At 39.9% G+C, this 25,845-nt stretch overlaps 1 protein-coding gene and 1 pseudogene across 2 annotated transcripts in view; one reads left to right on the forward strand and one right to left on the reverse strand.

Annotated features, from left to right (window-relative positions):
- Positions 1-19,090, reverse strand: part of LOC105730044 (nucleoporin p58/p45) — a 48,316-nt gene extending 29,226 nt beyond the window's left edge. For both annotated transcript variants that reach the window (XM_064373500.1, XM_064373499.1), the window contains exons 1-8: positions 18,804-19,090; positions 12,966-13,108; positions 11,484-11,519; positions 8,226-8,375; positions 7,461-7,598; positions 5,751-5,861; positions 1,863-1,887; positions 301-366 (exon numbers count right to left, since the gene is read on the reverse strand). In XM_064373500.1, coding sequence (XP_064229570.1) covers positions 301-366; positions 1,863-1,887; positions 5,751-5,861; positions 7,461-7,598; positions 8,226-8,375; positions 11,484-11,519; positions 12,966-13,108; positions 18,804-18,910 — 776 coding nt within the window. In that variant the 5' untranslated portion in view covers positions 18,911-19,090. The remainder of the gene's footprint in view (positions 1-300; positions 367-1,862; positions 1,888-5,750; positions 5,862-7,460; positions 7,599-8,225; positions 8,376-11,483; positions 11,520-12,965; positions 13,109-18,803) is intronic.
- On the forward strand, positions 18,758-22,511 carry LOC105704899 (large ribosomal subunit protein eL19-like; annotated as a pseudogene).
- Positions 22,512-25,845: the final 3,334 nt, after the last annotated feature.

Here is a 25,845-nt window from a genome sequence, read left to right on the forward strand (position 1 = left end):
ACTGAGTTTTTAAAAATATACCTTTGATTTCCTACAGAAAAAAAAAGTTTACTTAAAACAGTCCAAGTGTTTTAGGAAACAAAATGAAAAATTAATCTACAATTCACATACATTTTTACAGAATGGCAGTTAAAGAATTTTAATTCCTGTCATTCTGCTTTCTGATTTCTAAAAGCATTAACATTTTAACCTGAGTTAAGAGGTGCTCCTCTAGAATGCAATTTTAGAAGGAAGTGATGCTCCCGTTAAGTATTCTACAATTCTTCAAGTGTTATATATCTAATTACATTTGACACTCACTGGAGATTTTCAACATCCTGGCAGATGACAGGAGGTAGATTTTCATCCTTCAGAGCTTTACTATCCCTAAGAAAAATGTAAAAACTGTTTTAAGATCACCAAGGTTTTACAAAGTTGACAGCTGAGTTTTAATAGAGTATTAGGGTATTAAGATACAAGAAAATATAGCAAAGAAGCACTTATAGTTTCTTTGGATGATTTCAAAGTTTTTTATAAAAAATTTTTTTTATAAAATAGGATCTATAAAATAATGTTAACAATTCATCTGACATGGAGATTTCTTCTCTAAGAAGATTAGCATCTATTAAAAACATACTTAAAAGCATCTCACTAAATGTTAACAAAAAAAAAATCAGAAAATACTACAAATTGGGTAAGGTGTTAAACTAAGTTCCCTCTGGCTTAGACTCTGACTGACAATTTGTTCAGTTCCAAAATACTAATGTATTCATTAAAGAAAGTCTACAAAACTTACAACGAGATGCTCAAAATACTTTTGAAAAATAACTTCAATTAGTTCAACATTCATTGAAATGAAAAAATAAGACCTACACAGAGCTTACAGGAATCATAAATATTTAATGAGGACAAGAACAAGTGAAATTTGGTATACTGCAATGGAATCATGAATTAAGACTTCATAACCCTTAGGCAGATCTTAGTCTCGCTAATCTTCTTCATTTAAACAGTAAGCTAAAATATAAACAAGATGTTTGTAAGGAGTGAATTTTATCATTTATTTACAAACACTTTAATATAGTACAAATTATGTGAGAAAATATAACTGGTAATAAGAAGAATGATCGTCGTCAAACATATACATGATGTATATGGAGACTCCTCTCTTCATTGAAAACACCAGGGCATAAAATGGGACTGGCACAATAATCACACACACACACACACACACACACATATACATATATACACATATATATGCACACATATATACACACACACACATATATTTTATATATACATATACATATATACACACACACATATATATACACACATATACATATATACACATATATATGCACACATATATACACACACACACATATATTTTCTATATGTGTGTGTGTGTGTGTGTGTGTGTGATTATTGTGCCAGTCCCATTTTATGCCCTGGTGTTTTCAATGAAGAGAGGAGTATAAAAATGTGTGTGTGTGTGTGTGTGTGTGTGTATATATATACACACACACACATATATATATATAAAATGCTCCAAAAGTAAAGTTCCAGGAGTTGTTCAATATTTAATAGGCTAAAGAAATAAATACACACATTTGTATTTATTTGTATTATTTAGGGAACTACCAAACACCTTTCTAGAAAGAAATAGTTTTAAATGTTCTTAAAGACTAAGGCTAAAGATTTGACCTTTCATTATCTTTCCAGAACATGTATATTATTTTACTTTTAACAAATACTGTTAAAAAAACCTTTTTTCTCCTAAACATATATGATTCTACTACTTCCAATTATACCATCTACCTACAATTTAATAAGTTAAACTCTTTAATTAAAATGTCTTAAGGGTAAATTTGTAAACTTACTCTGGTCTTGTTCCTGTTTTATCACCTAGAAAATTCAAGAAGCTTCATGTAAAAAAAAATAGGTAATTTAACAACATACTCCAAATACAACTTTTAAATTAACACAAATTAAAGTATAAATATAAACTGTTAAGCATTTCTTTGCTTGCCTCTTAAACATCATGTGATGTCATGACTCGTCATGAACTCAAAAGAACAGCATTTTTGAGTACACATAAGCAGATATATGGCAGATGTGCATCTACTTTCAAGGTCAAGAATCTTCCTTTCTCAACTATCTTCCATGAAAAATATCCTATATGGATAATTTATGTTGTTGCCTACCAGTTTAACTCCTGATAACTTTACCTGACACTTTTTAAGCCCTTATCAATATAGAATACTGTCAGATTACCCAAACTTTTCCAATCTGACAATCCCTTAAAACAATGATCCCAGTTTACCTTCCTATCTGCCATGAATACGTTCTTTATCACACCCTCACAACAATGGACATATTTTTTAAAAAACTTTTGCCAGTCATGTAGTTAAAAAATGCCACTTCATAATAATTCTTAGTTGTATTTCTTACAGTATTGGTGAAGAAAACCATTTTCTTCAAATGCTCATGAGACAAGCATATTTCTCCTTTTGTGAACTGCCTATTTGTAATTTGCACACTTTTCCTGAGGTATTTTTATTTATAAGAGCTATTTCAATATTAAGTATATTAATTATTTGTTTCATTTACATAATTTCATGTGTCTATTTCTAAAGTTAGACTCTTGTAAGATATATCTCAATTTCAGAAATGTTAAAATGTGAAAAAATAAGCACCTAAAAATCAAGCATTTTGGGCAGAGTGCCTGAGCCCAAGAGTTGGAGACCAGCCTGGGCAACAGGGTAAATCCCTATCCCTATAAAACTTTCTTTTTCTTTTGAGATGGAGACTCACTCCATCACCCAGGCGGGAGTGCAGTGGCACGATCTCAGTTTACTGTAACCACTGTTGCCCAGGTTCAAGCAATTCTCCTGCCTCAGCTTCCCAAGTAGCTAAGATACAAGCGTCTGCCACCGCGCCCAGCTAATTTTTGTATTTTTAGGAGATGGGGTTTCACCACCTTGGCCAGGCTGGTCTTGATCTCCTGACATGATCCACCTGCCTCAGCCTCCCAAAGAGTTGGGATTACAGACATAAGCCACCGCATCTGGCCCAAAATTTTTTTAAAACTTAGCTAGGTATAGTGCTGTGTACCTGTGGTCCCAGCTACTTGGGAGGCTAAAGTAGGACGATCACTTGAGCCAGGGAGATGGAGGTTGCAGTGAGGTGAAATCATATCACTGCACTCCAGGCCTAGGTGACAGAGCAAGACTCTGTATCCCCCTCTACCAAAAAAAATCAGGCATTTCTTTCCTCAATTACCCTTTACCTCTGCACATGGGTTTTACTTTTTCACCTCTTTCATCCAACTGTAATTTATGTTTCCATGTTTTGTATTTCACTGATTTTAAGATTTTTTTTCATATTTTAGTATCTCTGAAATTGTCACCTATCTTCTATAGATGATGTCTTAAATTTTATGAGACATAGAAATAAAAATAGGGATTTAATTTTATGTTTTTCCAAACAATTCACCAACTTTTAAATTGACTAGTATGTTATTTCTTTGATATGACATTTTGTTGTATTTTGTAAATACTTACGTACACACAAGCATGTATATAAAAAACTTGAGCCTGTTTCTACCATGAATCCCTGATTACCACGAACCCCCAATTATTCTACCTAGCTTTGCCTCAGTAATACACGTAGACCACTACAAAAGCTTCCTAACAGTTTTCCATTTTATTCTTGCCTTCCTGAATGCTATTTTCCATATGACTGTCGGAATACTCTTAATTCTAAAATACAGATCTCATCAAATCCCTTTAATAGACCCAAATTGCCTGAGGTATTAATATAATGATAAAACTTAACATGGCAAACAAGGCCTCCATAACTTCTAGAACCTCATCTTTCTGCTCTATGGCTAATCTGGCCTTTACAATTTCTTCAAAAGGTCCTTCTCATCTCTAGGCTCACTCAATGCTGTCCCCTCTTCACTGATCGCTACTTTTTGCTACTCTCCATCTGGTTAAATCCCACACTAGTACTGCAGAGCCCAGGCTAAATGACATAGCTACTAGAAAAAGAGAAATCATTTGGATTAAAAAAAAAAAAAAAAAAGAATCCCTTGATATGAGCAATAGATACAAGGAAACAAGAATGTAGTAATCAGAGATCCATGGTAGAAACAGGCCCAAGTTTTTTATATACATGTTTGTGTATACATATTCATAAAATTTAATGTCATACCTAAAACATTTATTGCATTTATTCTATATATTCTCCTTGCTCAACTCTATCTTAGGTACACTATAAAAGCAGGAAGATGTGGGGAGGGGTAGAGGAGGGAAGATTAATTTCTTACATTTATTTATCTTACTCTTCTGACTCAGCCTGCTCTTTGACATGGAGCCTAAAAACAAGTATAACAGAGAAGTACTCTCATGTTTAAAATAAAAGTAATAACAATGGTACCAGGCTATTCCATTTGAGCAATAAATAAGCTGCTAAAGCTAATTTTCTAATTATGGAGTTGCTACAGAGAAAACTAAGTAAAAACAAACTCTGTTTAGAAATCAGCCAATTTTCATTGAAAGAGATATCTGAACTTTATAAAAAGTTTAAAAAGATTTTACTAACTTTTAAAATAGTAATTCACCCTAGAATAGTATCTACTTTTAATAAAACCTGTGTCCAGTTTAAAAAAAAAAATACAGCTACACAGACACTATTTCAAACCTTCATCCATTTATCTCATTCTCCAGAGAAGTTCAGTACGTATGCATATACTCTAGCATATATAGTATATATGGTATATATTCTAGTGAAACATGCTTTCATCAGAAGCAGAAGAGATGGTACAAAACAAAGCAACGCACAGAATAAAAACATTTTCAAAATGAATTTGGGTTAGCAAATTTTTAAAACCAATATTCAATGTGGCAGGGGCAGAGCAAGAAAGGTGTTTTCATACTGGTTAGGGGGTAAACTGGTAAAATCTTTTTGGGAAGGCAATTTCATAATCTATATACTAAGAGTCTCCAAAATATCCCTCTCTTTAAGCCAATGATCCAATTTCTAGGTATTTTCCCCAAGAAATAACCAAAAATATAAACAAACATTGTTAATATAAAAGGAGACACCTACATGTCTGGCTCTGCTAAGGTTTTACAAATAGTAATCCTCAAACCATTTAACAGATATGGAAAACTAAAGCACACAGTATAAGAAACTTCAATAAGGTCACAGAGATCACAAAGCAGATCACCCAGGATTGGAACCCAGGCAATTCTCCTCAAGAGCAGACGTTCTTAAACTACTCTATTATTTTGCCTTTTTAGATAAAGATGCCCAATTTTTTACTTCCCGGAGTAGAACATCTGGAAATAAACGTCTAATAAGAGAACAATGGTTGACTAAATTATGATCCATCCATAAAACTGATATTAAGCAGCATTAAAATATTTAAAAAGAATTACCGACACTGATAAATGCTTCTGATACGTTACATAAGAACAAACTACAAAACAATACTGCATATGTATCATGATCCTAATTTAAAAATACATATTCATATACATATTAAGATAGCTATATAAGACATAGGCACATACAAATCTGTTAGCTACAAAAATAAGACCTTAAATGCACAACACACACAAAATGTGTGAACTATTTGTGAAATATTAATGCAAACCAATTTAAAAGTAAAAACTATTACTACTGAATATCTAATCTTCCACACAAAGGAATTTTGAGCAACCCAGACTGTTAGAATATAAAATTACAATAGCATTACTTACTCTTTTTATCTGAGGAGCTACTAAAATCTATGCCACCAAGGCCTTCATTGCCTGCAGTTGAAGTAGCTGCTGTAGTTCCCAAAGTCAAGCCTAAAGCATTCTGTCCTAGTCCTATAAATAAATTAAACACCACTTACAAATTTCATTGAAAGACTACAACAATTTCCCCTTATTGATCAAAGGACTCTAATACTAATTTTAAAGTCAGATTCCAGATTTTCTTCATATTTGATTTAGGAAATAAGTCTACAGCATGTTTTGGCCAAAGACTGATAATCTTTCTTGAATTGAATAGTACATGTAGTTTGGAAGATGTAATTTTTCATTATTACAAGGGTCATAAAGTGTATCAATTCAATATATGTGGGCACTCAATCTTTGTTATAAAGGGGTTTTGTTAGAGAGGGCTTTTAAACCCTCTCTACAAAAGCAGTTTCAGTTGGTGTATTTTCAATGGAATACATCTTGTCTTCCAATCACACTTTGGAATTGCATACTTTTAAAATAATCTAGTGTGAATTTATAGGATTTGAATATAATACATATTAACTATAATTTCACACTCCCAAGTTCTTTTCACAAAACTTTAAAAAAAGTATTAGAATTCATGTATTTATTTAAATCTTCCCTCACTGACAAAAGAAATAAAAAGGACCAGATCATGGTTAATCATAAGTCATTCATGTATACCTGTGAGTCAAGTAGCAAAATTTCAAGAACCTTGGGTTGATAAATCTATATTTCTTTTATTATTTTTTTTTGAGATGGAGTCCGCTCTTGTTGCCCAGGCTGGAGTGTGATGGCATGATCTCAGCTCACTGCGACCTCCGTCTCCCGAGTTCAAGAGATTCTCCTGCCTCAGCCTCCCAAACAGCTGGGATTACAGGCATACATCACCATGCCTGGCTAATTTTGTACTTTTAGTAGAGATGGGGTTTTACCATGTTGGTCAGGCTGGTCTCCAACTCCTGACTTCAGGTGATCCACCCACCCTGACCTCCCAAAGTGCTGGGATTACAGGTGTGAGGCACCATGCCCAGCCTAATAAATCTATATTTCTATAAGACCATGCATTCCTGAGCTGATACAACTGTTGTTCTTTTTAAACAAAATGTTATCTCTAGATAAGTTAACTGACTCCTTAAACAGGCTCTTCTTTGTTTCCTTATCTAGTTAGTCAATATTGAGAAAGACAAAAATGTGTTTTTCTAAAATATGGCTAATAGGCTGGGTGTTGTGGCTACATCTGTAATAACAGCACTTGGGGAGGCCGAGGCAGGTGGATCATTTGAGGTCAGAAGTTCGAGACCAGCATGGCCAACATGGTGAAACCCCATCTCTACTAAAAACACAACAAATAGCCAGATGTGGTGGCACACACCTGTAAACCCAGCTACTCAGGAGGCTGAGACAGGAGAATCTCTTGAACCCTGGAGGTGGAGGTTACAGTGAGCCAAGATCATGCCACTGCACTCCAGCCTGGGTGACAGAGCGAGACTCCATCTCAAAATAAAAAAATACATATAAAATAAAATATGGCTAATACATCCAATTATGTATGAAAACCATCATTTTATAATTTAGTTTTCATATTTAAAGGAAAATATGCAGATTAAAGAGAAAAAGTCATCTGCTCAAAGGGCCAAAACAATAATAAGTCCATTTAAATATAGGTATTTACGATTCTGGAGAATAAATACCACCAATTACCTGATGTTGCTGTGTTTGTGCTCTGGAAAAGTGAACCTCCCAAACCAGCTAAGGCTCCCCCTAAAGAGAGGCCTGTTGATGCAGTTGTAGTTGTGGCTGTTGTTCCACCCAAATTATTTAGGGTAAATCCTGTGGAAGCTTTAAAAAGAGACAGTAAGCTTTCAAAAGGCAATCTTATTTAACAGCAGCATAGAAAAATACAAATACAATGTTTTAAAAACTGATTTCCGTGATAAAATTGGCTCTTTGGAAGAACTACTTGCTAAAGATAAAATTCTATACTTAAGAATAAAGAGAAACAGTAGCTTTAAAGCAAAAACCAATGACAGAAATAAGGGCTTTGAGGAATATTAGAATGGTACCAGGTAACTGATTCCAGACAGCAATATTGTTTCCAACCCAGACCACCAACTTCACCTTCATATTAAATAAATCATAAGACAGGCAAGATTTATGCCAAGTCTGTCTTTTCCTGTCATGAAATGGCTCCTTGAAAACAAAGTAAATATTAACAGCTTTACATTTTACCTCTCTGGCCCTCTCCCCTGCTTTGCTCTCTAAATAGGGACTATCTCCCAAGATAGCCTCTCCCGCTCCAAGGCTCAAAGCTCACTTTTCTTCTTTATAAATCAATAATTTCTGTAGTCAAAATTCTAAATGATTAAAATAAAAAGTTATGTTTGGTAAAGGTGACTATCAATGTTCTCTAATCAGATAAAATAGAAATTTAAGCATTAAATGCAATGGTTTTTCATTCTGCCTCACCTGCTGGAGTTGATGTCAGAGCAGACGAAAGAGTGAGACCGCTAGCTGAGGTAGAAGTAATAGGTAGAGCAAATGGTGTGGCAGATGCTGCAGGTTTATTGAATCCTAAACTGAAGCCTGTTGCAGGGGCAGATGTAGTGGCTGGTGCTCCTATTTAAACAAACAAACAAACAAACAAACAAACAAACAAACAAAATCCTTTACCTGTAAGTGTTCTATTATACTGGTTTCAATCAGGATCCCTAAAAGTTTGTGATACTACCTTTTGCCAATAGAAGAAGGGTGTACGTGTGAGAGAAAATAAAAGTTGAGACTAAATCATGGTGAACACGGAAAAGATGGCTCTTTGAGTTAAGAAAAACAAAAGAATGGTCAGGTATGGTGGCTCACACCTATAATCTCAGCACTTTGGGAGGCCGAGAGGGGCAGATCTCTTGAGGTCAGGAGTTTGAGACCAGCCCGGCCAAAAATCTCGCCTCTACTAAAAATACAAAAATTAGCTGGGTGTGGCAGTGCACACCTGTATCCCCAGCTACTAAAGAGGCTGAAGCGTGAGAGTCACTTAAACTTGGGAGATGGAGGTTGCAGTGCGCCAAAATTGCGCCACTGAACTCTAGCCTGGGCAACAAAGTAAGACTCCATCTCAAAAAAAAAAAAAAAAAAAAGAAAATCCAATCGATGTAATATATCAATTTTAATTCCACCCCTAGATTTACCTGCTAATGCAGCATTTATCCTCCTCTTCTGGCCCCTGTGTCTCTGTCAGCCCCCAGCTGTCCCCTTTTTCCTTTTTAGTCCTTTTTTTTTGTACCTCTCTTTCCTCTGTTCATGTCTTAAATGATACTTCTTCCTACAGTTCCATTCCTACTTCTTTACTTCCCCAATGACTCATCTACTTTCATCATTTCAACTACAGGTACATAAATCTAAACTGACATCCACCTATGTCCCTAATGTCTAGTCCTATCTTGATGTCCCTTTGGACTCTTACATATCTCACCAGAAAAATTTTTTGCTAAATCCCCAACCTTGGTCAGTTCAAGCCAGAAACCAGTCATCCTTGACATCCCTTCCTTCTCCTATACTCCATTACTCACAAATCCTGTTGATTCTGCTTCAGAAATATCCTGTATTATAAGCATCCTTAAAAACCCTAGCTTAGGCCATCTTTCTCTTAAGAACTACTATAACAGCATTTATTTCTCTGGTATCAGTCTCTTCCAACCTCTAATCTATTCTTGAAATTATCTCGGTTACCTTAAAAAAAAAAAAAAGGAGGGGGCCAGGTACAATGGCTCACACCTGTAGCCCCAGCATTTTGGGAGGCTGTGGCGGGCAGATCACCTGAGATCAGGAGTTCTAGACCAGCCTGACCAACATGGAGAAACCCTGTCTCTACTAAAACTACAAAATTAGCCGTGTGTGGTGGCGCATGCCTGTAATCCCAGCTCCTCAGGAGGCTGAGGCAGGAGAATTGCTTGAACCGGGAAGGAGGCTGCCATGAGATCAAGCCGTTGCACTCCAGCCCGAGCAACAAGAGTGAAACTCTGTCTCAACAAAACAAAACAAAGCAAATATCCTAGTGATTCTGCCCAATTTAACGTTCCTATTATATTCTAGATTGTCAAAATACAGTCTAAAGGCATGACATACATCTCCCTTTCCTATCTGGTCCCAACCTGCTCCTGAAATCTCAGCTCTGCCCACCACTTCTACCTCTGATTTCTAAGCTCCAATAACAAAATATTTCATATTTCCCTGAATGCTTTTATGATTTGGCCTCTGCACTTGCCACTCCTCTGTCTGAAATGCTTCTTGCCCATAAAGTAAACCCTACTGTTTTCTTCCTCTGCCTTCCATGGTGCCTCTCCTTTTAGGACATTTATCAGATTATGTTAATATACCTGCCTATCCCTTTCACCTCACAACAGACTGACTGCCTTGCTCCAACCCTTAGCAGTTCCCAAGGTCATTATCAAGGACCATCCTCACCACCAGGGCCACAAGATAATATTCAATGTTCAAGGCATTATGTATATACAAGGCCACATGGTTAGAAGTAGTAACTGCTCAAACAATATTAAATGAAGAAGTGTATGAATGACCTGCATTGACTTATCCTGAAATCACTGAGAGAAGAGAAGCCAGAACTATGCTTCTGGATTGCCCTGACCACAAATGGAAGTTCCTGCCAGAGTATAGTGCTTTGAAATAATGTACGGGTTACAACCTCAGAAAACAAGACTCATACATGGTGGCTCATGCCTGTAATTCCAGCACTTCAAGAGGCCAAGGAGAGCAGGTGGCTTGAGGCTGGGAGCTCATGACCAGCCTAGGCAACATAGTGAGACTTTGTCTCCACAAAAAATAAAAATAAAAATAAAAATAAAAAATTAGCCAAGTGTTGTGGTATATGCCTGTAGTCCTAGCTACTTGGGAACCTCAGAGAAGACTGCTTGAGCCCAAGGGTTTGAGGTTGCAGTGGGCTGTGATGATGCCACTGCACTCCAGCCTGGGCAACAGAAGAACTTGTCTGAGGAAAAGAAAAAGAAAGAAAACAAGAAGATTCACTTGCTCCGTTTTTGTAGCCAATCCAGTACAAAATATTGGTGATAAACAGATGTGGTGTGTTTCTGTTAATAACAGTATGTAGCAACCAAATGAAAAAAGTTTGCCAATCCTTAACTGAAAACTCAATTTGAGAGCTTCTGAATGTTCTTTCATTTCCTTTCCCTTTCCTTTCACATTATTTACTGCCATCCAGATTGAAAGCTGGCTGAAACCCTAGTTATTCACATTCCCTTTTGTGTAACAATACAGAAGGTATTATGTGTTTGGATATTAGTTCAATATCCTCTATTTTATAGATAACTAAAAGCCCCCAAGTATTACCTAAGGTCTCACAACTACTTTAGAGGAAGAACCATGGCTTAATTCCAACATTTCTGGCTTAAAGTTTGTTTTTTCCACTAAATGGAGTCAAATGACTAAAAAAGTAATATGAAATAAATTTCCACATTAAAAAATTTCTGCATTTAAAATACTTTTCTGAATTATAAAAGTACTCTATAGTCATTCCTTTTTTTCACTACTCAAATACTGAAAGGTTCTCTGATAAGTCACTATCTGTGATATACACACTTTCTTCTATACCCCAGCTCTGTAAGATATTAGAAGAGAGAAGAGTAGAAAGATCACATAATTTGTTAAAATTATTAGAAAACCACAGAGCTGGGATCGTTCCTCAAAAATTCTTACCCAGAGTTAATCCTGTAGTTATAGTTGTTGCTATTCCTGGGAACAAAAAGAGAAATAAAATTTATTCATCAATTAAGATGACATTCTTTTGGTTTACCTGTCACAAGGAAAAGACTCAAAATCACCCTCAGGGATTAACAACACTTCTAATTAGAAAAATACATATCTTAGTATCTGCCACCATAACCACTAATCAAGCATTTTTCCCATAACACTGGTTTTCATATTACTAGCTATATATAATTTGATTAAGGAAAAAAATCTATAAAATGCAAGTAACTATTGCTTATAACAAAATTAAGCAAGACCAAAAAGAGCAACTCCAGGCAAAATGCTACACTGAGCTGTCTCAAGTAGCTCACTGTCCAATCTGCTCATATTTATCCCTGTAGTTACTCCATTTTCTACATGTGGCTGTGAAATGTGATGCACTCATAGCAGGAAGATGAATGCAAAAAGTAGTAAGAAAGACCAAGAGGCTCTGAGGGTAGAAAACAAAGGGTAAATAAGAAGCAAACTTTTTAAATGGTCAGCTCAGTGAAACATTATTTTTCCAGCTGTAAGCATTAAAAACAAAAATTTTCTATTGTTTTTGAAAACTTCAAGTCCTTTACCTATTGCCCTTTTCCCACTTATTCCTTTAAAAATACAAAATTGTAAAACATCTCTTAGGAATGTAAATTATAGACCAGGCATGATAACTAAGCACTCTGAGAGGCCAAGGAAGGAGGATCTCTTGACCCCAGGAGTTTAAGACCAGGAGGAGAACCCTTCCCTACAAAAGGAAAAAAAAAAAAGAAAGAAAAGAAAAAAAAAAAATTAGCCAGGCATGGTGGTGCATGCCTGTGGTTCCATCTACTCAGGAGGCTGAGGTGGGAGGGTCACTTGGGCCCAAGAAGTTGCAAGGCTACAGTGAGCCACGATCATGCCAATGCACTCCAACCAGGACAACAGAGCGAGACCATGTCTCTAAAAAAAAAATGTAAATTATGTTACAGCAAGAATGCTGACTCTCTTATGTATGTTAATGTTGCAAATTGATAAAGCTGGCTTAAACAACAATCTCCACTAAGGAAAAACACTGCATTATATAATCTAAAAATTTAAATTACTTTAATTCATTATATTTAAGGAAAGAGATCTTCCAGGCAGAGCTCACAGTGAACTGAGATCGAGCCACTGTACTCCAACCTGGGCAACAAAGTAAGACTCCATCTCAAAAAAAAAAAAAAAGAGAGAGAGAGAGGGAGAGGTCTTCCTCAATTCAGTAAGAAAAACAGAAAAGGAACAGATGACAGTCTATGATTGGGCCTATCACTGGCTCTTGATTCCAATTCCTTATATTTCTTTTCATCTTAGTATTTGCCATTTTTCAAGATATTCTACCAGTGATGATCCTTGTAAAGGGAGATATAGGACAGAATTTAGGAGAGAATATCCCAAGCCAGTTACTCTCTGCCAATGTGATCAGATCCTCCTCACCTGTATTTGTTCCTCCTAGAGTGAACCCAGTAGCAGGTTTAGATCCAAAGAGCCCGGTTCCAAAACCACTTGAAGGAGCAGATGTAGTTGCTGGAGTTGCAGTACTTCCAAGAGTTCCAAAATTGAGCCCCACAGAAGGGTTGCTTATTTAAAAAAACAGAAACAAAACAAAAACCACAGGCACAAAAGGAAGTCTACTAGAGCCAATATTTACTTAAGAAAAATAAAAATTAACTCTTCAAGATAATTTCATTCATGTAACATATCTAATACATTGTCATAGGACCTAAAAACAACAATAAATTTACCTTTAACCCACCAAGTTCAAATATGTTTCTGTTCTTCCTTAAAAATAAACCCACATGTAAAAGTCTTAAAAAATATAGTACCAGATTTCAAGAAAAGCAGTCTACAGCAATAAGGATTTCAGAACTCAAGGTAATCATAAGTAGAGATCACAATTATTCTGCTTTCACCAATTTTTGAAACCTAGCATATTTTTAAATGGCCATAGTTATTTTAAGTTGTCTTCACTACCTCTCTGTTGCTACATTACCACATTCATGGAGTGATATGGGGTTGGGAGAGCATATAGTTAGGTATCTTACCACCAAAAAAAGCAAAACAGAAAAACTAGTGGGGACATTCCTGGCACAAGTTAAACACAAAGCAAAATCATCCTGTCTCGGGATTATGTGTTCATTAGCAGAAACTCTTCAGAGAGTGTTGAAAAGCTTAAAAAAAGAACAGCTGATAAAAACAAGTGAATGTGAACAAAGTTCACAACTTTTCAACTGCTCTTATTAAGACTCAGAAGTTCAGATTTGCTATCTAAAGGTGGGAAGACAAATTGTGAAAATAAGTAAATTTTGACGAGTTGATACTACAAAAATTATGTAGGAGAGTTAAGGGAGATTACATAGCATAATGGGGAATCCTCTTTATCCTACATATTTATAGTTATTACCTCCCTCGCTACCCTTCCATAAAGAATAATCATGAGAGAACCCAATATCATTTTTAAAGTCTCAAAAGCCCTGGAACATTTCAATGAAAGAGGAAATGTAAGAGGAACTCAGTAGTGTGGCTGGGTTCCAGTACCAATTCCCCCATGTTCTGGTACTTGGATGCCGTTCCTTAACCTTTCTGAACCTCTATTTCCTCATCTGCAAAATGGAAATTAACAGTACCCACTTAGCAGAATTTTTTTTTTAATATAAGGGTTAAGGGACTGCACAGGGTGAATTAACTTCAATAAATGTTGTTATGACTGTTATCATTAGGGATACTTATAAATTTAACTAAACATATTTTGTACAAGGCGTTATACCAGGAATAGCAAGGGAGCAGAAAGATGACTAAACCCTTACTCAAGGAACATGCCGTTTACTGGGGGATAAACAACACAAATAACTGTACTCCAAGCCAGAAGAGTTCTCCAAGTTACTTGGGTCTGGGGGTCTTTTTCATAGTCAGCTCAAGAAGCCACTCAGGTTTTTGAAAACATTAGGGGACAAGGGAGAAAGGAAATATTCAAGCAGCAGATAATTCAAGCAGTAGAAATGTACACCTTCAGTAAGTTTATAATTACTATAAGGCAGATTATAATCAAGTACCAAATGATAGCAAAGAGATACTGTAGAAGTTTGAGGCAGAGCTAATCACTGAGATAAGAATGGAGGAGCTTATTAAGGGATAGAACTTGAGATGGGCCATCCATACTGAGTAGGTAAAAGGAGAGGAAGTACTTAGTCTACCATTGATCTTTAAAATATGTTTGTGTGCACCAGAAAATTCGAAGGCGAGGCAGAAGGCAGAGCAGGGCTGCAAGATCTCACCAACAATCAAAACAGATCTTGGCCAAGCTGAGTAGCTCATGCCTGTAATCCCAGCACTTTGGGAGGCTGAGGTGGGCAGACTGCTTGAGTCCAGGAGCTTGAGACCAGCCTGGGCAACACGATGAAACTGTCTCTACCGAAAAAACAAGAAAATACACCGAAAAACAAAAATTAGCCGGGCGTGCTGCTGCATGCCTGTAATCCCAGCTACTCAGGAAGCTGAGGTGGAAGGATCACTTTAGCCCAGGAGGTGGAGGTTGTAGTGAGCTGAGATTGCGCCACAGCATTCCAGCCTGGGAGACAGAGCGAGGTCCTGTCTTAAAAAAAAAAAAACCAAAAAACAAAAAACCCCACAGATCTTTAAACATTTACTCTGAAATTAAATGGTATTTTTAAGAACATATTGCTACAATCAAAACTAAGTGAGATATCACACACACAAAAACCTAAGTGAGCACTACAAGCAAAAGAATCCAGTATGTAATGGCTCTATCCATAGGTAGTACAACCATAAAAGAGGCATATATGCCAAAAACATTTAGCTTAGCTGGTGGTAGTCTGATCGCATTGTTATTTTGACTGTTGTGTGTATAATGTGGAATAGAATAAATGACTATCTGGGGGATATTAAAACACTATTAGCAAATTTTGAAGACATACAATTAGGAAAATGGTTATTAAGCTTTCCTTATTCCCAAACAAATCAGTGATCTCATTTTTTTAAATTGCTATTCTGGAAATATACAAAAGATGAAAAGTAAACATTTGTATTTTTACACCATGAATTAAAATTTAAAATTTCTTGACAACAAGCCGGACATGGTGGCTGAGGTGGGCGGATCACCTGAGGTCGGGAGTTCCAGACCAGCCTGGCCAACATGGTAAAACCCCCGTCTCTCCTAAACTTACACACACAAAAAAAATTAGCTGGGTGTGGTGGTGTGCCTGTAATCCCAGCTATTCGGGAGGCTAAGGTAGGAGAATCACTTGAACCCAGGAGGCAGAGGTTGCAGTGAGCACCACTGCACTCCAGGCTGGGTAACAAGAATGAGACTCTGTCTCCAAAAAAATAATAATAATTGTATACATATATAATTTCTTGACAACATAACTGAAGATATTATTAAGTAATAATGGAAGTTGAAAATACTGCCAAAGAAACACATCAAAATGAAATCTTATTCTACCACAGAAGCAAAAGGGAAATTTTGGTGGCAGAGAAATTTACTAAATTCAAGAAAAACAAAAGCTACCCTAGACTTGACCAATTACCTCCTCAAACCAGTGTTATCTGCCAAGGACTTGATAGGATGTGCTGTAGAAAAGCCAACTTCACTCCATCACATCAGGAATGTTATTTTAACTTGCCCAGCTGGCCCTAATGTGGACTTTATAGCTAACATAATAGCTAACATTTATTGAGCACTTAGCAAGTGCCAGACTTGATACTAAATATTTAAATGCTTCATCTTACTCATCAACTCAGGTAATATATTATACTCCTTTTCCAGATGTGAGAACTCCTCTAAAATGACTGACCTCAAGAGATCTAATCACCAGGTGGCACTGGGGGCTGTCAGGCCTCCCAACCAGCACTCTTAATAAATTTATGTCAGACTGTCTCCTCTTTCTTTAATTTATCCAAGCCTCTCTAAAGCTTGGGTAATTTTCTTCTAGCTTATTACTAACAACTCATTTGCTCAGTCATTCAAATGGTTATTAAAGCCCTTTTTTTATGCCAGGCACTGTCCTTGGGACTGAGGATGAGGCGGTAAATAAGACTCAGACCCTGCCTTCAGGCAGTTTCTAGTCAGTGAGAGACATAGATATTAATTATTATCGTGCTGGGATCTAACAACAAGTTAACAATAAATATAATGAACTGATTACAATTGTGATCAGCACTGTAAGAGTACTATGAGAATGGAAACCTCCCCTAGACTGACAGGTCAGAAAAGGCCTCTCTGGGGAAGAAATCATTTTATAGTCACAAAAGATAAGTAGGCATAAGAACTAGGTATATGGGGTAGAAGGAAGGGGTTGGCAAAACCCACTTGAGGAAAAGATAAAATGCCATGTTGCTAGGGCAGAGTTTTTCATACTAAGATCAGGACCATGAGAGAAGTATAAAAATTAATTCATCAAGTCCTAAGAAACATTAAAAAAAAAAAAAAAAGAAATAGAATAGAAAACATCAAAGTGCATCCAATGAAGTAAGGGTAAGTGTCTTTCTCTGAAACTCTGTTTCAGTTATTTATTTGTGTGCAGGTACTGGGGTACTGGCTGGTAATATAGTTGTTTGTCTGTTTTTAAAAGTGATCTGGATAACTGAAATAAAAAGGCCGGCTCCAGATGAGTCCCCAGAGGTTCCAGTAGAAGTGGACTTTGCAGACTACGGTAAGTTTGTTGTTGTTGTTTTAACTTTATTCTAAGGATAGCGGGAAGTGATTACGGGGGGGGGGCAATTTGTCTTTTAATTATTCTGGCTACAATGTGGCAAAACGGATTGAAGACGTTGATGGGAGTAGTCATCTAACACAAGACAGCTGGTTAAAAATCTGAAAAGAATCAGAAGTATTTTCATAAGAATGTAAGGATCAAGAGAGCAAGACTCTTATGTTACTACCTAAAACAGAGCCTTGCACATGGGAATCTGTCCAATAAATATTTGTTCCAAGAATGACAATAGCTTGAGCAGGGCGACGGAACTGGAAATAAAGACAAACGGAAATGGCAGAAGTAAAATTATTAGGACTTGATGTTGACCGAGTAGAGTAAGAATAACGGAGGAATGGATGAAAACTCTCAAAATGTCTGACTTGACTGTGTAGTCTCTGTGGTTCCTCCTTTTTTTTTTTTTTTTTTTTTTGAGACGGAGTTTCATTCTTGTTGCCGAGGCTGGAGTGAAATGGTGCGATCTCCGCTCAACGCAACCTCCGCCTCCCAGGTTCAGGCGATTCTCCTGCCTCTGCCTCCCCCATGTTGGTCAAGCTGGTCTCAGCTCCCGACCTCAGGTGATCCGCTAGCCTTGGCCTCCCAAAATACTGGGATTCCAGGCGTGAGCCGCCTGAGCCACCCGGGGCGGCCTCCTCCTCTTTAAACCGCAGGTCATGCTGAGGTTTTTGCCTTTTAAATCTACAGCCACACCTTTTAAGCTCCAGGAGATACCTTGTTGACAGTGTGCACACTTAACTTTATGAACCCCTCCACCTTTATCTTGAAAAAAATTGAGTTCTAAAGCTTAAACCTCTCATTAAAATGATGTCTCACCATTATGTGTCTTTCTGGACAGTTACATTTTTGTCTCCCCCTGAACTAATGGGTTGCACAAAAACGAGAAACATGCTACCTACATTTTGTAATTTAAGTGAAAGACAATGTTGAGTTATTAGGATACAACATTCTTGAGTCAAATATACTAAACTGCCCATACTGCACAAAATCACCAACAAACACTGTAAAAAGGTGTTTTTGTTTTTTTTTAAACAATAACAGATAAGGTCCCACGTGGCACAAAAGCTTGAAAGGCTGGTTCTAAATAACCGCAAAGTTATTAAAACACCGTAATGTCCAAAACCGCAAATGCTGCAATGAAATCGGAATTGTCTATTACAAAACCCCACAATATGCTACAATTTCATTCATTCATTCAATGTTCATTCCATGCTTAACACTGATACCTGGCTAAAGCTCCGGGGTAGAGCCCCGGGTCTCTCCACCCAGTCAAGACCCCTCTAGGTTCAAACGATGCCTGAACTATACGTGGATTCTGGAAACCTCACAGCACAGAACCCATCCCGCCCTCTACCTCACCAGGCGGCGCTGGGCCCGGGCACCGCGGCGAGCGAGAGGCCTACGACGCCGGTGGCTAGATAAGTGCTACTCTCCAGCCCCAACGGGAAGGAAGCCAGCGGGAAGAGAGAGGATGGGGACACCAGGAAGCTTCGAGGGGTGGGGGGTAAGGGAGATCCGGCCCAGGAAGGCGAGAAAGTGCGGTTACCTAGACGCTCCCGTCCCGAAGGAGAAACCGCCGCCTGTGCCGGTCCCACCGGGGGCCACGGTGGTGGAGCCCAGAGTCCCGGACCCGAAGGAGAACCCCGTGGACATGTCTGCCTGGAGCTCGACGCCGTCAGCAAGATGAAAGGGGTCTGGGACACTTCTCTCGCCTCAAAGCCGAGGCGGGCCAGGCAGCATCTCTCTCGCCCAGCACTGACCTGGCGGGAACGTCAGCCCCAGTGGTTGCGAAGGCGAGGCTGAGTGGGTGGAGCAAACACGCAAAAGCAGGGCGGCGCTCGCCGCATTCCAGTAGCCCGCCGGAAGTGAGCCCGCCACGCAGGAAGCCCTGGGACAAAGGTAGGAGTAGGCGAGCCGCGCAAGGCACCCCGGGACCGGGCAGGATCGGCGCACAACCTAATCTCTTAAAGGAGCAGGCTCCCAGAGTTTAACAACAGACCATTTCTGTCATTTTTAGTTCTTCTATCTGACTGACATAATCTGCACTTTAGGGTGATGAGTGTCAATTACCGCTTCTATTAGCCTCCTGCCAAAAAATGATGCTCAAAATCGCAGAATTGGGGCGGTCCCTCGTGAGCATCTCCAAGCTCCCCACACAGAAAAGGAGACGGCTTAGGGCTTCCGTTGGCTGCCAGCCCCATCCCTGAGAAGGAAGAGGAGCGTGTCTGCTTCCTGAAGGTTCGGAAATCAGTGGCTACTAATCCATGCATCCGTCCCACGACGTGAGCCCCACCCCTGCGCCGCAAGCCACTCGGAGCCTGTTGGTCGCGGGTCAGGCGAGCCCGACGCGCAGCCCCGAAGGGAACCCAGAAGAGCGTCCCAGGTGTCCGTGGGGTGCCCGGCTGTGGTCCTGGCGCCCAGAAGTGACCAGGCCCCCTGGATCTCCTGGCCTGCGGTTAAGTCCACAAATACTGTCTGCGCTTCCTGATGAGGGAGGGCGGGACCTGGGGCGGAGCGCGTGTGGCTCCCCCAGGAGGGCGATGCGGGGCTCTAGGGCGCTCGGATACACGCTATGCTGGAGGAACTGCAAAGTGGAAGGGTTAGGAAACGCACAAACATGTGCGATAGAAGGCGAAATGTAAGGGGTAACTACATTTCTAGGCGAACTCGAGGAAAATTCGCGTTTAAAGAGAGACCCTCCAGCGAAGCACCCGGGAAGACTTCCTGGTAGTGGTACATTCGAGGGTTGTCATCATAGTGTTAGTTTTTATATTTCGCTTAGGGATTGTTACATTACTCTCCCAAATGGTTGTCCTACTCGTGATCTCTAACAAAATCCATCCCATAAGCAACCCCCGGATTTATTCTCCTAAAACAATACCCACCACAACACTGCCTTGATCTAAAAAGCCCAGTGGCTCTTTAGTCTGGCACTTGATGTCCTCCATAAGATCAGTCTTTCTAACCTCATCTCACAGCTCTCCTTAATTCAGTACTTTTCCTTGCGTTGAGCTTGGGCATTGCCACCAGTTGTGGACTGAACATGTATCCCTCCTCCCCTAATCCGTCTGTTAAAGCCCTACCCCACCCCAATATGTTTATATTTGGAGATGGAGCCTTTGGGAGGTAATTCAATTTAGATAAGTTCACCCGGGTGGGTTCCCCATGGCGAGATTAGTGCCCTTATGAAAAAAACAACAAAGAGCTTGTTCTCCTCTCTGTGCCATGTGAGGACAGGGCTAGAAGGGGCCTTCACCTGGAACCCAAACTGCCCCATCTTTATCTGGGACTTAGCCTCCGGAATTGTGAGAAGTAAATGTCTGTTTTTATAGCTACCTCGGTCTATGGTGTTTTATCAGCCAAGCAGACTAATATACCACCTCTGTGTTTGTAGAATTAAAAATAAATATGTAACGTTTTATTTTATTACTGTTTTAAATTTAATTTAATTTATAGTTTATTTTATTTTGTTCACTCTGTTGCCAAGGCTGGAATACAGTGGTGTGATCTTGGCTCACTGCAACCTCCATCTCCTGAGTTCAAGTGATTCTCCTGCCTCAGCCTCCCAAGTAGCTGGGATCACAGGCACACACCACCACACCCAGTTAATTTCTGTATTTTTAGTAGAGATTGGGGTTTCACCATGTTGGCCAGGCTGGTCTCAAACTCCTGGCCTCAAGCAATCTGCCCACCTTGGCCTCCCAAAGTGCTGGGATTACAGGTGTGAGCCACCACACCCGGCCATAACATTCTAAATGTCATGTAGGTCATAATGGGAATGATAAAGAAGAAAAAAAGGATATATTTGGACTAAGATATAAATAAAGACTTCATAGTTATCAAACAGGAGGCAAAAATAAAAGATCGTTGTGAGTTTTAAGACTTCAGTGTTACAGAGAATGCCATTTTCAGTGATGGCTATAGGACGGTCAGTAAAAGGATTGTTCATATAAAATCTAGGGACTTCCTTTTGACTGAAAAAACAAAAGACCCACATGATTTTTATGGGAAGATAGAAAGATGCTCCCTAGGTCTTTTGATTTTCTCATGTATTCTTTCCAAAACTTTTGAAGAATACCAACCTACAAATTAGTAATAGCAAAATGGCTGGCACTTAAATATATGTAATTGAACAAGACTTGTAATATTCACAGGAAGGAAATAGCATGTAAAAATATAGTAGGGACTAATATAAGATGTTTAGAATGGGGGAACTGGGTGTGAGGAATATGAAAACTCTTTGTAATAATTCTGTAAATCTATAACTTTTAAAGCTGAACATTTATAAAAGAAAGGAAATCTGACTTAGGTTAAAGTTTGGGTTTCGGGGGAAGCCATTCCAATTAACAAGCAAACTATTCTTTCAACTTTGTTTTATCAAAATCTTAGTGTAGCATTTCTTGCCTTGTATCTGGCAGAATAGCTTAAGTTATGCTATGGTAATAAATCCCCAAATCACTCAAGAAGGAGTACTGCAGAGACAAAAACTGGAATGTTTGATGAGCAGTATCGCAATCTACCACTAGATGCACCAAGTGTAAGACTAGACTTCAGAACCTTTCGCTGCTGTGGCCTCAGCCATGAGTATGCTCAGGCTTCAGAAGAGGCTCGCCACTAGTGTCCTCCCCTGTGGCTAGAAGAAGGTCTGGTTGGACCCTAATGAGACCAATGAAATCGTCAATGCCAACTCCCATCAGCAGATCTGGAAGCTAATTAAAGATGGGCTGATCATCCGCAAGCCTGTGACGGTCCACTCCTGGGCTCAATGCCAGAAGAATACCTTGGCCCGCTGGAAGGGCAGGCACATGGGCATAGGTAAGCGTAAGGGTACAACCAATGCCCAAATGCCGGAGAAGGTCACGTGGATGAGGAGAATGAGGATTCTGCACCAGCTGCTCAGAAGATACTGGGAATCTAAGAAGATTGATCGCCACATGTATCACAGCCTCTACCTGTAGGTGAAGGGAATGTGTTCAAAAACAAGCAGTTTCTCATTGAACACATCCATAGCTGAAGGCAGACAAGGCCCACAAGAAGCTCTTGGCTGACCAGGCTGAGGCCCGCAGGTCTGAGACCAAGGAAACACACAGGCCAAGAAGGAGGAGATCATCAAGACTTTGTCCAAGGAGAAAGAGACCAAGAAATAAAAGCTCCCCCTTTGTACATACTGGCCTCTGTGATTACATAGATCAGCCATTAAAATAAAACGAGCCTTTAAAAAAAAAAAAGACTAGACCTCAGAGGCCCCTTCTCATCTCATATACCTTGTATCAGTTGTTCTATTAGTGAAAAAAGAAATTACATCCTTACATTCCACAGAAATGGAACTCCACAGAAAGCAGTTCTCAATAAGCTCAGTGGTTTGGTTAGTCAATTGAAAACAGTAAAATAGTAGTAACCGAGCTTTATGCATACCTAAGCCTGAATCCTATCTGTAACTGAGCAGAACCATGGAGCACTGGAATCTGGCTTAACCTTCCTGACCTAGTCTAGTTAGAGTAACAAATCCTGTCCCAAAGGATCTTCTAAATATTACTCTTTTTACCATTATAGGACTTGAACCTGTGTGTCACTTCTATGTGAATTGCTGTTTCCAAGGATGAAGCAAGTGTTTCAGATTCTAAGTTCTACAGCAGGCCACTTTGTCTCTCCTTGCTTCTTCCATTGTAGGCATTCTGTTAGAGAACTCCATCTTTTGCTGATTTGCCAGCTGGATGATGACATTGTTAATGTCATAATCAAACAGAATTATCCAAACAGAAATAGCGCTGTAAACAATTTATTTTCTTTCTTTTCTCCTTTTTGAGACAGGGTCTGGCTCTGTGCCCAGGCTGGAGTGCAGTGACACCATCTTGGCTCACTGCAACCTCTGTCTCTCTGGCTCAAGTGATCCTTCCACCTCAGCCTTCTGAGTAGCTAGGACTGCATACAGGTGTGCACCGCCATGCCCTGCTAATTTGTTTATATGTAAAGATGGGTTTTGCCATGTTGCCCAGGATAAAACTTCTCATTGTGTTTGCATTAATATATCTAAAATAGGTGATTGCTTTGGTGGGGGTGTTCAGATCAGGATAACCATCTGAAAACCTCTCTCAGCAGAGGTTCTAACACAGAAAGGAAGTGGGCATCTGAAGTCTATTGAAAGGAATCTGTAATATCTCCAATTCTGGTTCTCTGAAATATCCAGAAGAGAGTTTATCTTTTAGAAATTACATGTAACCAGTTGCCTTCAATTACAGTCTTTATCTTGAAAATTATTCTCAGAAAGGGTCTTAAATATTTTAGGGTTTTAAATATTTAAGTAGTGTCCTTCCACTTTAAAAATTTAAATTCTCAAGTGATTCAACAACAACAACCAAATGTATAAAGAGAGATAAATCAATAATGCAAGTAATACGATGACTCTCAAAACAAGGTACGTGGGTGTTTACTGCAGTAATTTTCCAACCTTTTGGTAGGTTTGAAATTTTCAAACTAAAAAGTTAAGGGGGAAAAGCTTAAAGCTGAAACAGAAGTTCCCAATCACAGGTCAGAACAGTAACTGTCTGTTTCCTGATAAATTTTTCACTCATTACCCAAGAAATGAGAAAAATAAATGTAAGGAGTTACCATAAAGCTAATTGTTTCTTATTCAAATTATAGTCATTTATTTTGAAATACACCCTTACTATTGGTAAAGATGAGACCTGAAAAGGTTGCTTTTATGACTTGACAACTTTAGTGGATAAAGAAGACAGAGAAGAGGAACTAAGCAATGTCAACATAAGATACATGATGGAAGCTATCTTCTGGCCACCAATATTTATTCTTTCCTTCCTTCTTCCTTAAAACCTCAATCTTCTCCAGAGTGGCAAACTAACCAGATAAATGTCTCCAGCTTCCTTTACAGGTAGAGGTGGGTAGGAGGCATGGGATGAGACTTCCAGGATCACTCATTTTCTTGGGGACAGATAGCTGGCATACATCTGTTTTGCCTTTCTTCTCCTTTTTTCTTTCTGCTGCCTGGAACTTAGACACAATGGCTGGATCTCCAATAGCCATCTTGGTCTGTGAGTGACTTTAAGAATGGAAGTCATATGCAAAGGAGGGTAACACAAAAAAATAGTATGAGCTTAGGTCCCTGATGGTATACTATAGAGGCACCATACCAGCCCTATACTACCTACCTAATGCCATGTGCTCTGCAAGCTTCTTTCTGCAGAGCCTACTGTGCACCAGCTGAGGGTCCAGAGAACCTGGCAGAGGTGGTGATGGCCCCTTTCCAGATGCAGCTCTTGGGCCTGCAGAAGCCAGCCAGGAACAGTTCTCATTCTTGTGTGAGGTGGGCACAGGTTTGCCTGCGTTTGTGTCTCTGTGTTTAAACAAGGGGCAGTTAATGATTGAGAGGTGCCTGAGTTCCGTCCCACTGAAACTAAACTACAACCTGTCAGTAAACATGAAGGGAGCCTCCCAGCTGTCAGTCATCTCCCAGGATTCCCAGAATGATCTGAGATGGACATCTGGCATGACTGGATGGTAACTTGGGGGCTGCACCTGTAGTGTCAACTACAGAGATGTTTGTGACAGCTGGAGAAGGCCCCGGCAATGTGACATGGATAACAGCCTCGGGCACTGGCCAGGGGCTCTCCACCCCTGGAGAAGTAAGTGCCCCATGGGCTGCAGATGCACTGCCTGGGGTGGGGGTGGTTTGCTGTTCAGACCGGGAGTGGAAGAAGGGGCCAGGGAGGAAGCACCCTGGAGCTGTCTGGGAAGCTATGCTGGATGTTATGCGCACTTGGGCAGACGGTCAAGATGAGGAGGGCAGCCCAGTTTAGTCCAGCCACAGACGAAGTTGCTGAGGCTCCGGGGCTCTGTGCCTGCCTGGCACAAGATATGGAGCCGGGACTGAATGGGCCCCTGTGCTCTGGGCTGACCAAGCATGAGACTGGGGCATGCTGGATCAAGAGCTGACTCCTGACAACCTGGGCTTTGTGTGGAACAGGTAAGGGAGTGCTCCCCCTGACTGTCTCGCCATGCAGGTGGTGCAGTGCCCGCGACCCTCACTCCGAGAGTGGGCCAAGAAGGAATGGGCCCTTTGGCTGGTGCACTAGGTGACCTTCAGGCTTTCTGGGACTAGCCCTTACAACCTCTGCCCAGCGGCCTGCACATGGCATGGGGCAGCAGCGGTGGCAACCCTGGACACTGGCCCCAGTAGCATGGAACCCAGGACCTGACATTGCCACAGTCAGCCCGCAGGTGCAGGAGGGCAGGAGGCACTCAGTCACAACCCTGCGGCCGCACAGTGCCCAGTGCCTGCAAACCTGTGCTCTGGGCCAGGGCCAAGGAAAAGTGTATCCTAGGGTGGGAGGGTGGTACACTCGGAGACCCTCACGCCCTCGGGGAGCAGCCCTGCCAACATCTGCAGTGGGCTCAGCCACAGTTGCCACCTGGAAATGGCTCGAGTATCAGTGGCAACCCCCGGCCCCGTCCTCCCCCACCAGCAGCAGGAAACCCAGGGCCAGATGTCGCCATGGAACCTAATTTAGGTGGTCGGCCCCGTAGCTGCAAGGGGGCGGAAACCGGCGCTCAGCCTCATCCCGGTGGCTGCA

The sequence above is a fragment of the Aotus nancymaae genome, unplaced genomic scaffold (genome assembly GCF_030222135.1).
Source record: "Aotus nancymaae isolate 86718 unplaced genomic scaffold, 86718_ANA_hifiasm-v0.15.2.pri h1tg000009l, whole genome shotgun sequence".
Taxonomy (NCBI): Eukaryota; Metazoa; Chordata; class Mammalia; order Primates; family Aotidae; genus Aotus; species Aotus nancymaae.